Raw genomic sequence first — 14,831 nt, 5'->3', positions numbered from 1 at the left:
TTCGGATTTCCCCATATTGCACCATTAAAAAATAACACTATGTATATCGAGATGTAAATACACCCTTCCAGTCGCTTTGCTATTCACTTCTTTTGGATAAGGATACGTCAAAATGAAACGAGAAGACGTAGAATACTGCAATGTATTACAGATCTAAATTGTTTATTTTAAAATGTCTAAGGAATTTCAACTCTTAAGAAAACGGGATGTAATGAACAAAATTGTATCATTATATTCTATCTAACACAATAAATAAAGCTTTAACAGTGTCTCACTTTAATTTACTAGCGATTACAGTCTACTAGTTAAAAATATCCAAAAAAGAATAACACTTCATCACAATAATTTTCATCAAAAGTGACGTCATATTTTATTTAAATTCTGCAACTGAAACATTCTGTTGCTCACCAAAGCTAAAGCGCGGCATTCACTGTTTTACAAAATTGACTGACAAAAGACATACGTACCAGTAACAAACGTACTCTAACAGTGCTACGCAAACGACGTTCTTGCTCTGCGAAGCAAAAAAATCGCGTACAAATCAATTTGTACAGGATTTAAATAGCTCAGCATTATATAAAAGAACATTGTCTACGTAGCGTGTAAGGTTTGACTATATATTCGAGAAATAGACTTCATGATCGATAGACGAAATGATCGTCAATCAATACAATCACTAAAGCGTTAATACAATATCTATGCAACGATTTAAAATAGCACTTTGAAATTGTAGAACATTGAATGCGCCGCTTTAATCGACATGATTGTCCTTTACTAACAAACAAAAAAGGCGAAAATCAGGGCAACATGGTGAATTTTAACAAAATTTAATTGAGCAACAGAATGTAATTTTTATACATGGCCTTACAGAAATTCCAATTTGTTGGGCAACAAAAGAGGAATTTTTCAATAAAAAAGAAGCATCAGTGGGAACTGCAGGACTTCCAAACAGACGTGTGTGAGATAGCTTTTTTGTGAAACGCGGTGACAATTTTGACAATAATGCTATACATCTTGTCATTTATGCAGTTCTTTCTATTGCCAACAAAATCGGAACGTCTATAACGCGCTTTGAACCTCTAGGAAGTCCAAATAAGGTACATTATAAACGCATAATTAAAACTAAGTACCTAATTATACCTGTGCAGCCGTGGTTCGTAAACGGATTGAAATAGTTCACAGATAAAAATTAAAATATATCCATACGATGTTGACAGATCTCATGAAAAATATTTTACCCCAACATCACGTTCATGAAAAAAAAGGGAAAAAATGGCCTCTACCAATTTTTTCGATGCAAAACATTTATTTTCATGACAATACATTCCACATGTTCCAGTACTAAAGTGTTATTATGTATAAAAAATGTAAGATACAGTTTTTCATCACCGCGTTTGTATGTCAAAAATCTTTATTCTATAGCTTAAATGCAATAACTATTTGTTCCATGCACATGCATGCGTATTTTTGTTTTATAATTTTTGCATCATTCTGTTCTCGAAACGGATATTTGAAAATATTCTCTGTTTTGTGTAAAGGTACAACATGTCTCCTGTAACTTTCATTCAAAAAATTAAAATTATTTAGAGATATACTTAAAAAGTAATTTTCTTTTTAATTTGTTTATATTTGTGCCCATAAATTCATAATATAAATTATGTGATTATGGCATACCTTTATGTCAATTTATTTTGATAAACACAAGGGGAACAAACAGATTTTACATTCCTAGAAGCTATACGAATAAGTGACAAGGTGGCCGCTATGAATATCACCAATCAAATTCATTTATGTTACATAGAATGTTATGTAAAAAAGCCTTACTAACATACGTTTTAATACAACACGTATTATGTGAATGCGTCCAAACTAAAAAAACATTATAAGTCAAAATGATACAAATCCGGGTGTTTAGTAGCGGTCAAGCCGCTCGACTCAAGCCTCAAGTTTATAAAATTCGGTATGAATCAAGTCAATTTGGAACGCTCACAAGTTGTGCTTGACGCTAGAAGTAATTGAAAACGATCAAATTAACTGGACTATAGATTCTACAATAAAACTAGTTTGTCAATACCGCTGTGACATAACAGGGTGGGTCGTCTCTTTAGACCAGACCCAGGAAAAAAATTTACATCATGCCTTAGGACACTTGATAGAGCACCACAGAATATTCAAGACCGAGAAATGCGTTTGTAGCCGTGGCGGTCAATTAAGTGACATAAGGTGTCAATTAAGAAAAATGTTGAAAGCTACCCACACACTGTCTTTAGACTGACAAGTTTACACATCTATATTTGTCTTCGGTAGTAACTACAAGACATCAGTTCTTTGAAATTCTGCAGTGAGACATCTAAATTATCAACATTTACCGTTAAAGACGTCTTGGATACGTTATACACTCATGGATATATTTAGAGGAACTCATAAAGGTTGAATTATGAACCACTGGCTACATTTATGCCAGAACGTTCGAACGACATCATTATTCTTTCAAATTAAACGTTCTGGCCACATATACCAGAACGTTTAATCGAAATCAAAAGGCGATTGACATCATTTATTTTTCAAATTAAACGTACTGGTATATACTGCCAGTGGGTCATATTAACATTATAATAATTCAATATTTTTTTGCGTTCCTCTAAATATGTCCATGATTATATTTGGAAAAAAAAAATCACTTACCACCCTTCGAAATATAATAAAGTTATTGTGTCATGCTACCTATGTAGCATGGCTGTCCACGCCACCCTATTTTTTTTATTACGATATTATCCACTTTACGGCTAACGAACATGATGTACATGTATTTATTTTTAATGTACTACTTTTAGTTTAAAAGAAGAAAAATACAATTACGGTGGCTTTGTTAACGACGATGCCTTGTAGCCACGCCGCCTATTATTAATACTTATAAATGCAATTTTAGCTATTTTTCTGATTTTAGGCAATGTAAAAACGCAGTGTATTATATACATTTATAGTAAAAATAGGCGAAATGTAAATTCATTCTGCTACATTTCAATTGTCATATTTTATAATAATGAAACACTTTCATATTCACTTCGACAAACTATTGCATAACAATTTGGTCGTACATTATTGATAGGCGCTTCGCAAACATAACATATGATGAATGAATGATAGGAAAACTACATCATTTTACTACTACTTTTTCATATGTACGTAATTAATACACAGCGTTTGTATATTGGCTAAATTCAGAAAAATAGCCAAAAATGCATTTACAAGTATTAATAGGTGGCGTCAACAAAGCATGCTCCGTAGCAACGCCACCGTAATTGTTTATGCTTTTAAACTAAAAGTAGTATATTCACAAAAAATACATGCACATCATGTACGTTAGGCGTACATTACACTGGGTAATATCGTAATGAAAAAAAAGGTGGCGTGGCTGTATGGCATGACACAAATTATTATGCACAAATTGACTTAATTAGTTGCAGAACTATGATGAAATCTCTTTGAGATTTACAACATACAAAGATCAAAAATGTTTCAAGAATTATTGGCGACATTTTTAAGATAAGAAATAACATTGCCTCAAAAACAAGACAAAAATTTGCAACGATGTATTCCAGTACACCTTGTCACAAAAAATATGACGTCACAATTGAAGTTCGAATTCGGTACCTATACAAAGAAGCGTAGAATATTGACTATGTTGGTCATGTTCCCTGCGCAGGCGCAGTGGGCGACGCGTCGTCGGGCTTGCTCTCCAGCGAGAAGGGCGGGATGCGACAGTCGAACGTGTACCCGTCTTCGCGCTCCATTCTGAACGTTCCCCTGGACGGAACAAATGCACAATTAACACCGTAACGTAACGTAACGTAAGAGCGTTTGCGCGCTACATCCGATTCGTATCAGGGGTCTACTCTCGATCTCCGTCCGACTTCCCTCCGAAACAATTACAAAGCAATACTGGACCAAATGAAAAGACGCGTGATGCGAATGAAGCTTCATACTTGATACCTGTCCTTTAACTTGGTCGAATATTACTTATTTGACAGTAATTGTTTCGGACTGATGGCGGACGCAGATCGAGAGTAGACCCCCTGCTGTTCCGAATCCGAGAAATGACGGTCCAAAATGTCAGGTGTCCGAAGTGTCATTTTATCTCTAGATGTACAAGCGATATCCGTTTTTTTTTACGCTAGTTTCTGAGTTATCAATATTGTTTTCTAAATGGTTCTAAAATCAAAACATGACAAAGTTTATTACCCTAATAAAAGTATGTTTTTATGGCCAGGACAACGAAAAGTTGGAATTTGCGTATCATTAAGGAAACCTACAAAGAAGGCTGGCGAAGTCCCTTGTATTTTGTGACCTAGTGTTTGTGACGACGTGCATTAAAGAGACCTATCAATACTTGTGATTCATTATCAAAGAATCAAAAAATTTGATACAGGTTTTGTTTATAACATTGTCCTGTATTTCGCTTCAGATATTTATTCTAGTAGCAGAAAACAATAAGTTTTAAGTTTGTTACCAAAAATAATAAAGAACTTGCTGAATATTCCCAAATCTGCCAAAATCTGACACATTTAATACAATGTTAACATGTTCTGCCAGATAAAAATGAATAAATATTAAATCTCCCCAAATGGTAGAAATCTACCACAAATGGTTACACTGTTCTCAATCTCAATGTGACATTGGCAAGAGGCCTCTTGTCAAAACGTCCCTTTGATATCTTTCTTATCACTCACTTAAATATTGTCGTCTAAACATTTTTGTCACCTTGCGTTTTGTTTTTTAGTTTGTGTCATTACGTTTAATTGATTATTTGATTAGGTATTTTATGGCTTTAATGTTTTAAGTATGGACTATAAAATAACCAATACTTTGAGTAGATAAACATTCAAACATGCTTAAAATGAAACTTACGTACAAGAACGTTGCCTGTGTTGTGTTCTTGCGTCTATTCTAAAATACATTGTTTTAAAATTTCCTTATTCCCGACTTCTAAAAATGTACAAAAATATATTGATAACTAGGCATGAACTATAAACGTAAAATTATACTAATTATATAAGTCCATAAACAGCTCTTCGTTGATTTTATAATTATTGAGTCAGCTTTCGCCGTCCTTCTTTTCGAGTTTCTCTTTATTCAATGACAAAAAGGTATATTTCAAATTAATAGTACCGTTCAATCAAAATTCTACAAATAGGTGACGTACAAAGAATTTACAAATTCTAGATTTTGTAAATACCTCTATGTAGCTATGTAAATTAGGCAGCTCCGTAAATACCGCTGCTTACGTGACAGCCACAAAAGCTACTCTTTTCTGCCTCATAAACTGCCTCCGTGACCGTAAGGTTACCTTGCTGGCCTGCCACGCAGAGGTCCTGGGTTCGATTCCCGGGCCGGGAGAAATATTTGTATGGCCTACATTTATTTCATGAGTTTGGCTGTAATTTATGGTTGTCTATGTGTGTGGCCATGGCACCTGCGATACAGGGTTTCCCTAGTACGGGGCTATGAGCGTAAGCATTATAATTGTTATCTTTTAGCGGCTCAATTAAGCAGAAACCAATAATCTCAAACCAGAAACAGAAACATTTGTTACATAGCGTAACCACTAAATTATGAACCATTCTTCTAGACTTCTAATTTTTGAAGTCCTCGGCGACCCAGCATTTTACATTTAGGCCCTAGACGAGGAGGTAGCAGTAGAGCTCCTTGAAAAAGAGTTCGTCCAGGGAAGTACTGCCACCTTACCTATTTCTGCCGTTAAGCAGTAATGGGAGCATTACTGCGTTCCTGTTTTGAAGGGTAAGAATGCTGGTGAAATTACAAGCATTGCGGAACTAATTTAAAAACTTAGTGCTACCGGGAATCGAACCAGAGACTTTTTTTATGATACCAAATGACGGGACGAATAAGTCGTGGGCCTGGTGGTAAGCGACACGCCTGTCCATAACAGTTGCACTGCTTTAAATCATAAAGATCTGAGGGACATTGTCATCGCGCCAGTCACCCTGAGACATAAGTTGACAAGTCCCACGTGCCTGTAATTATTACACCAGCAGCACTTCAAAACTGGAACGCAGTAAAGCTCACATCACTGCTTGGCGGCAGAAATAGGTAAGATGGCAGTACTTCCCTGAACGCACTCTTTCACAAGAAGCTAAAATGTTCAAAATATGATAACTCACCACATATGTCCACTTGGCGCTTGCAAACTAACATGACTGCTGTACTGAAAGGCAGGAGAGTGACGGGCCAGCACTGGTTCTTGACCGACCACACCACGACCGCGTACCGTCTCTAACGTCCCGCTAAGTGAGAATATACGCCAATGTCGCTCACGAAGTTGCACCGCTTGCGCACTAAGATTTTCTAATCTGATACAATATCGCCACTGGAAATAAAGATTACTTTCCTATTAAACATCAAATGGTTCTGTGACTAGTAAACAAAAAGTTGCAGTATTACTTCTAAATGAAAAAGGCCTTTATTTTTTTAGGAACCTTGTTTTTTTTATAATATCACGTGACGGGACGAACAGGCCGTGCGCCTGATGTTAAGCTACATGCCTGTCCATAACAGCAGTGTATTATATATCGCACATGAGATCAAATACTGTCGTAACTCAAAAATGATGGAATTGAGAATACACGATTTGGACATTAAAAATACTACTAAATGAATCTTATTGTGAATAGTGGGATTATTTTGTATATAATAATTAGTTGCTATATGTAATTATTATATATGTAATTATTATATATGTAATTAGTTACTCGCATATAAACGAGAATTAAAAATTTTTTATGCAATTTTTTTATTTGAAAATCGTGATTTCTCAATTCCACAATTTTTGAGCTACGACAGTATTTGGTCTCATGTGCGATGTACCTATCGTCCCCACGTGTTACTGAAGACTGTTTGGTTTATGAAACTCTGGTTTTCATACTAGGATTAACCTGTGCTACCCTATATGTACCCTATATATGTGCTATAGGAGTAACCTGTTAGCGCCAGGCTCTCACACTTCCATCTCTAGAGGAGACATAAGAAAGACAAGGCGTACATAATTACTTTAGTAGAAATTAGCTTTAAATATATTAGAAGGTTGTTATTATTACAATGATTCATAATTCAGATCGTCTACCCATAAGGTGTGTTTGCCACCGGCGAAGCGAGACGAGAATTGAATGGCAAATTTTCACCTAGCACATATTCGGTGGAAATCATTGACTTACAATTATATGGACGCCGGATCCGCGCTAAAAAGTGTCCGAACTTATAGGGCGCTAAAATCGTATACAGAGCGTCATTCACGCTTTAGTCTTCGTTTGTTCGACTGACAGCGAAGCAAGCAAAATTAGACAGTACTGCGACATTACATTTTAAATTCAACGTTTTAGCTTTTTCATATTCCTTTACATGTCACTACGGTTAAATAGGTTGACTTGGGACATTTTTTTCGTGGTTTTTGTATTAGACCCGTCGTCCATTTATTTGTAAGTCAATGGTGGAAATGGTCTGTATTGACGAGGACGTACGAGACAAGAATTGAAATATTTGTTGGCCGTATTGTTGCCTACATGGGGTGTTTAACAAACACTCTGCAACGAAAACACGACGTTGCGGTGGCCCGCGAGAATCTACGCGAACTCATGATGGCTATTAGTTATGTTAGTATCAATCGCGAGGTTGTGGAGTACGTATGATTTAAGATTTAAAAAAGGAAGGCTTTTCTGCAAATAACTGCAAAGTGCGCTGCAGTAATTTTTTTTAAATTATCAAGCAAGTTGTATTATAATATTTTATATTTCACAATACACAATCACAGCGCGTGCTCGCGACGGCTATTTATATCAATCGCAAACTCGCAATGTTTGATGGAAATAGGTCGGTGAGATTTCAATTTTCGCCTCGCCTCGTCTCGTCTTGCCCTGCCGGTCGAAAAGCATCCTTATACGTCCCACTGGACACGTGTCTCCCCTAAGGAAAAGGTTTAGCCCGCTAAGTACAATTTTACTAAGCCTGAATTTAGCAAGAGTTGTAAACCTTAACGTTGTTTTTTTTTAACCGTCGACCAAAGTTATTGCTACTACACATACACAAACTTAGAAATTAGACAAGGATTCTAACTGTCGGCCTTTCAATTGCGAAGCAACCGTTCTCCCACTGAGTTATCGCCGATATCTTAATTAATCTATATTCAGATAAAAATCATAATTAGTAAGTAAACCTTACCCAGTAAACAGCTGAGTTCTGCGACTCCCGACTGCCCATATAAAATGGTATAACAGTAACACGTACACCCTCAGTCGTTTCGCGATGAACATCACTCAGTTCTAACCAAGGATGATTCTTCTTTTGCCACGCTCGTAACGTTTCTTGGGCTATGAACGGTGGATCTGTGAGTTACAATAATAATAAATACCTAGAGTAAATAAAACTACTGAACAATCAAAAATAATAGTTTTGAGTCTACCTAACTTCAGACGGAGGGTAACGCTGTCTTAAGTTTTTAACCGGCTTCAAAAAAATGGAGGAGGTTCTAGATTTGACTATTCTTTTTTGTGCATTTGTGAACCAATTTCGGTGATTCTTTTTTGTTGGAAAGAGGGTGCTTCAGCATTTATCCCATTTAAATTTGAAGAAAATATTCCACCTCGACAGGTGGCAAACTAGGGGATGAATCCTGTTGCACGCATTTTCCGTTAACCGATTTCAATAAAACTTGGCCAATAGATGTAATTCCACAAACTTTTGAAGTCGGTTTTTTTAAATAGAAAAGTTACAATTAACCGGTTTAATTTTAATGGCTTTTTTAAGGTTAGTAACAATATTACAATTCATAAAGCGACATCTCTTGTCAGCCTCTGGTAGCTGTAATGGTACTTGAATGAGTGAAGAAAAACTTCAATAGATGCCTCATTAGTGGCGCTACGGCAAAAAATGCGTAAAAACCAAATATTTGTATTTATAACAGATCTGTAACAAATACAATAATTTTCTACATTTTATAAGCTTCTGTACGCGCGGTGCGACTTAAACAACACTTTTGAAGCCTGTGTGCAATGTATGTATAATGAGGAGCATCAGATAACATCATATTATTTGGAATTTCATTACGCATTCATCTTCTACTATTAACATTCTGCGAATGGAAATACCTGTGAATGCCACGGTCTGGGAAAAAGTGAAAAGTTTCCAGATGTGACAGCTACTTTTATACAACACTAACCTAACCTTCTGAATGAAATATGATAATAATAACAATGACAATAATGTGCCAGACAACCACACCAATTGCATACTATGACTACCCGGATCATCGAGTATATAACCAGAAATAGACACGAAATGTCATTTAATTTGTTTGAAAACTATTCTGCAATATCATTACTGTGACAACTGCGCTCCGATTGGCTAGCCTGAGTTCGAAACAATTGACGGGTGTCGTTAATGGGTGTCGTCAACTGTTTCACTTCAAATCGACCAGTTAACTTCAGCTTTGCTATAATGGACGAAAATTGCAAAATTACATATTTAATTACCGATGAACTGTGATTCCGTTTGTTTTGTAATTAGATGTTTTGCTGTTTTTCCCACACCACCGAATAGAATAGCACGGCATTGTTAAAGGTATTACCTTTATTACAATAAATTCAGAATATACGGAGACGTACACACAGGTCAGTAGTTGGCCTGTCTATATTTCAGTACAATCGGGAGTTGATATTTATAAGAGCTGTATCGCTGATGTGTTACCAGGAATAGATGGCCCTTATTTCGTTTATTACAATATAGTCTATACTGCCTATAGCGTAAGGTCCTCAAAAAAGGGTTTGTTTTAGCTGCCGCCTTTGGCAGATGGTTTGCAATTATGATATAGTAGTGTTAGGACACCGAGCCAGGCATGAGAGCACTCTGCGCGCCGCACCCCGTGTCGTACGGAGTTACCGCACCCCGCGCCCCGCGCACCGCGCCGATCGCCTCCTTGTCGACACCCGTACTAGTCCGGAGACTACAATTAGTATTTAAGTATGAACATGTCGATCAATAAACGAAGTCAGCAGCAAATCACTTGAACAAGCGTTTCATTTTCGATCCTGAGCAAAAACCTGAACGAGTCCAGAACATCTTTGACCCTACAAGAGCCAGATTATCGACAAGTGGATAATAAAATCGTATTCATAATCGAAAAAAAATGTTAGAATAAGATAAACATGGTTGATTGCTCCAATTAAACTAAATCAATCTTCATTAAACGAGAACAGTAAACAGGGAACTGGCATTGACTACAAGTTATTAGTACGGAAAGGTCATTGCAGTTACAATTATCATTATTGTACTTATAAAGAGTTGTTTTTGTTCAATATTTCCAAGGTATTTGCAATCGTAAAAACAGATTAAAAACGAAGACATCTTGCTTGTTTGGATCATTTAAAAAGTTAATACAGATTAACACACACTGACACAGCATGTACGTGACAAACACTGATTCACTTTCAATCACCACTTATACTATTGTTCAGTGTATTCTCATAATTGTACATATTATGTATAACCTTGTAGTTATGATGTTCATATTTTTTTAATAATATCCACTGTCCATAACAGTTGCAGTGTCACTCAGAGCTTAAAATCGCAAAGATCTGAGGGGCACTGCCACCCTGAGACATAAGTTGACAAGTCCCATGTGCGTCTAATTTCACCATCACCCTCACGCTTCAAAACCGGAACGCAGCGGTGGCAGTACTTCCCTGGACGAACTCTTTCACAAGGAGCAATACTGCCACTAAAATATTAAGTTTATTGAATATCACCATGATTTACTGCCATGATATTCAATTTCTTTTTATGAAATTAGCCCACGAGTTTGTTATTATTATTAATACAAAGATCGAACACAAATAAAAATTAAAACCAGCGACATAGGCATACCGTGGCTGACGCTCTCCCAACTGAGTTAAGGAGCTCATTCACCACGAGCATTCGCTTGTAATATATTAGTTCAAATTCGCGCATTACAGTGGTGAGGGAGGATAACCAAGCATTCGTTGCGCAACACTTGTAACATGCGATAGCCTCCTCCTTTACTTGCATTCTCGCCTGTAATGTAACATTCTCGCCTGTAATGCTGTTTGTAATGTAATGCTCGAAAACAATTCTTGAATGTTACATTACAGGCGAATGTTCGCGGTGAGGGAATGCCCTTATTATGGAATGAACCAGGAAACCTTAAGAATTTCTCTATGTAGTTGTTGCAGCTCTTTATTTTTGGTTTTAACGACTTTTTGCCGTAGTGTCATCTGTGAGAAATCTATGAAAGTTTACGTTATTAATTTTAATACAAACATAGTCCACCCATGACATCGCCAGCACTAAAATGTCATTATTTGAAATCTGTAACTGTCAGAGAAATTATTTGATCTGTGTAATTAGTTTAGGTTGAGCTTAGACATATGTCTAGCAGTGGACTGCAATAGGCTAATGATGATGACCATGATTGAGTTCAGACCGAGAAATTAGGTTGATATGCATAACAATGCCTTACTTTCTCAAACTCGTAGATTGCAAAACCTTTCTATTTATTTTAAATTTCTTATCAAGGGTGCTAATTTGGATGCATTACTTTAAGAATAGGTAAAAGCCAGTGTGTGAATTTGAAGGAAATGTTATGTGAAATGTAATGTAAAATTTATAAATACAATCCATTTATTACGTTTCAGTAACTTTGTGCTTTAAGATACGAGTTTGAGAAAGTAAGGCAATGATAAGCAAAAATCATCAGTTTGTACTGAATGTTTTCATCATAATTCTTACCTTTGTCAGGATTATGCATTAGGAATTTGTCAAATAGCTCATGTTGCAATGGCACTCTCTCAACAGAGGTGTATGGCAGAATGTCGTCATGAGCTACATAATCTAAACCTGGGATAGCATATAGACTCCGACTAGACTCTTGGTTGCCAAGAAACGTGACAGCTTCAGTTTGGGCTCGCTGAAAGAATTATTACAACCATTTTTAATTATGTATCTCTGGGGTCAGGTTGTATTGTTAATTGTATTATAATTGTTAATGAGTTTTCTATTGCAAGCTAGCTCCTAAATTGTAGAGCTCTATCACATAAGTATTTTTGGAACATGATATTGGTTTGTGGGTTTATTAACATAACCCGAGGTCTTTGTACCGCAGTAATGCAAATAACAATATTTGAGGCTATCAGCGTGAAATAATATAACCCTATAAAATGTATCTAAAAAATAATAACTGATCTCAAAAGTTGTTCGTCCCCTAGTTCGAATATTTTAGGTGGAATACTAATATCTGCTGTTACATAATTACATAGAATTAATAATAGTTAAGATGCTAGTTAATGTAATTAAGTATTCATGTTTATTGTTATTGAACAAAATATGTTGATTAATCATTAATTAAGCTGTAATCACCGATTTGGATACCTTACACACAAGTAAACAATTTTACTTATTTCACCTAAATTAACTTGCACTACTAACCTTAATTAAAATTTTATACAAACATAAAATCATTTCACTGTTTGCAATAGTCTGTGCATATATGTAAATAAAAAGTTTATTTAATAAGATTCATGTAAGTATTTAGGTTAAGTTTCCATACAGATTATCTATACTTTAATATAATTTAATGTAATATTGTAGAAAAAGAATTTAATGTGGGTTACGTCACTTTTGCGCTGATAGCCACATTTATAAAAAGCTTTTCATTTGTGAAGATATGAAACTTTTATAATAATTATGTCTTAGAGACAGATTTCCAAAGGTGTAGCGTATAATGAAGTTTTTCAATGAAACCTGCACCTTTACAAAGCCTGTATGAATCAGGAAACAATAGAACACATAATGTAAAATTTGAACACTGCATTACTCACAATTATGAATGTGGACAAAAGAACTTGTTCACAGTGTTGCAAATCTAGGATCACATGTGTAGATTGTTACAAATACACATGTGAACAAACTCAGGTGTCAGCATAACAAACCAATACTTGGGAAGGAAGGGGACTAATGACAAATTACAATGTTTACAACAAGACTTTTCATATAGGAAATGAAACTATTTTTCCGGATTTAAATCGCGTATATTTGTTTTTTCAAACAAATGTGACCATGGGACCTGTAAAGGGCCCGAAACGTCGGTTTGTTTGAAAAAACAAATATACGCGATTTAAATCCGGAAAAATAGTTTCATTTCCTATGTGTAACAATCGCGAAAACCTAAGAACTCGATAAGACTTTTCATGTTAAACATTTTTGATTTTTTTTTTTAAATTTCATTAGAATGTTTCCATAAAATGCTATAATTTTAAGGGGAATAACACAATTTTAAGTGGACAGATTAAAAGAGCATGAAATGTAACAAGTACATCAACAAATAATTTTTAATGAAAATTTGTGTGTACAGCCCTCCTTCCCTGTTGTATCAAAATGGTACCATTAAGGTGTTTTCAAATTAGAGGCTTATAGAAGTGATGCAGTGGCACCACCGTGGCGATTCAGCCGCGCCAATACTAATTTCATATAATATTTAGAAGCACCATTGCCCAATTGGCTGATGTGCCACTGCAGTGCTTCTATAAGAGTCCAATTTAAAGGCACACTGACAATTTGGTAATTGATGATGTTATTTATGAATCCAAGTATTCCCACTGCATTTAGAACAGAGTTTAGAGAATACATCAAAACTTTAGGACTAGAGCCAGATTAAATGGATGAAATTGGGTCCCCATAATACAGTGCCCAAAATGCCGGCAGCATTCCACCTTTGTATGGCTACTCTAGGTAGTTGCTAGGACTTGGTCTCCCAGATGACAGTAATACACATATAGTTTAGTCACCAACTCAACAATAAGCCATTTAATTCACTGTTTACAATAAATGTTAGTTAATTTATTAGTTCACAAGACAATGAAAGCCAATGTGGTAGGTATACCTTTTTCTTCCATTCAGGTCTCATGTCGATGTTTGTATGCATATTCCAGAATAAACCATACATTTCTTTTAGTATAATTAATATAATACAACAGAACAAATAGAAAATAACATAAGTACTTAAATGTCTGATAAAATATAATACACATATTTTAATATATAATTTAAAGGTACTAGGATGTTAAAAATTAAAAATAGGCTTTCGATATCCAGCAACTTGTAGCAAGGCATGCAAATTTTACCATATTGAAGAAATACTTACTATGTAAGGGGCATCTCGCGTATCTATGAGGACCTGGTAAAATGTATGTGTTCTACCCTTGACCTCCTTCCCGACGTTTGACAGGGAATCTCCTGAGGTATCTGTAGCACCTTTAGAATCCGTAGATTCCTTCTTATTAGTAGCGTCACGATCGTACACTCGGGCCAACCAGGGAAAAAGAATTACACCTCTATATCCAAACACTTTGTGTAATATCAACTGCCCAGTGTCATATTTGCCTGCTGTTTTTGGCTGTTCGAGTTTTCCCACTTCTGCTAATCTAAAATTTTAAAGTATGTTTTGGAGGTTATGCACGTAATATAATAAAAAATTTAAACGTATTTCAAACTTACCTAGTATAATGAGCTACATGAGCTAATAATATTCTAGATGCTGTTAACCTAATTGTATTAGGGGAAACGCGCCTTATCAATATCTCCATTTTAACATTTTAAAAGATTTTTTTGTATTTTTAGCGAGATGTTTTTGTTTGACAAAATAATGTTCGTTCGGGGCTCGGGGACAAACTAATAATTTTAGTAATTGACACTAGATGGCGGTTGAGGTTAAACGAAAGCTCATCACTTGAAATGATGCACTTTCCTTG

General features: G+C 35.6%; 1 protein-coding gene across 2 annotated transcripts; it reads right to left on the bottom strand.

The window, feature by feature from the left end:
• Positions 1 to 3,383: 3,383 nt before the first annotated feature.
• On the bottom strand, positions 3,384 to 14,743 carry LOC113240164 (polymerase delta-interacting protein 2). 2 transcript variants are annotated; one of them, XM_026477400.1, is made up of 6 exons: positions 14,578 to 14,743; positions 14,225 to 14,504; positions 11,815 to 11,992; positions 8,233 to 8,396; positions 6,183 to 6,388; positions 3,384 to 3,807 (listed from the first exon to the last, which is right to left on the bottom strand). In XM_026477400.1, the coding sequence occupies exons 1-6, from the start codon at positions 14,664 to 14,666 to the stop codon at positions 3,690 to 3,692; spliced, it is 1,035 nt and encodes a 344-aa protein (XP_026333185.1). In that variant the 5' UTR covers positions 14,667 to 14,743; the 3' UTR covers positions 3,384 to 3,689. The 2 variants fall into 2 exon arrangements, with proteins under 2 accessions (XP_026333185.1, XP_026333186.1); XM_026477401.1 differs by having other exon boundaries at positions 8,233 to 8,381.
• Between the last annotated feature and the right edge of the window lie 88 nt (positions 14,744 to 14,831).

This window comes from Hyposmocoma kahamanoa, unplaced genomic scaffold, assembly GCF_003589595.1.
Source record: "Hyposmocoma kahamanoa isolate Upper Pololo Valley unplaced genomic scaffold, ASM358959v1 120, whole genome shotgun sequence".
NCBI lineage: Eukaryota > Metazoa > Arthropoda > Insecta > Lepidoptera > Cosmopterigidae > Hyposmocoma > Hyposmocoma kahamanoa.
The sequence above is the reverse complement of the archived record's forward strand: the minus strand, read 5'-3'. Positions and strand labels throughout refer to the sequence as shown.

Bases quoted from the DNA above. Each gene is read 5' to 3' on its own strand.
- LOC113240164 (XM_026477400.1), bottom strand. From the start codon at position 14,666: ATGGAGATATTGATAAGGCGCGTTTCCCCTAATACAATTAGGTTAACA. The intron at 8,397-11,814 runs GTAAGAATTATG...TGTAACTCACAG, and splicing joins AATGCATAATCCTGACAAAG to ATCCACCGTTCATAGCCCAA. The intron at 3,808-6,182 runs GTGAGTTATCAT...TGTTCCGTCCAG, and splicing joins GCGCCAAGTGGACATATGTG to GGGAACGTTCAGAATGGAGC.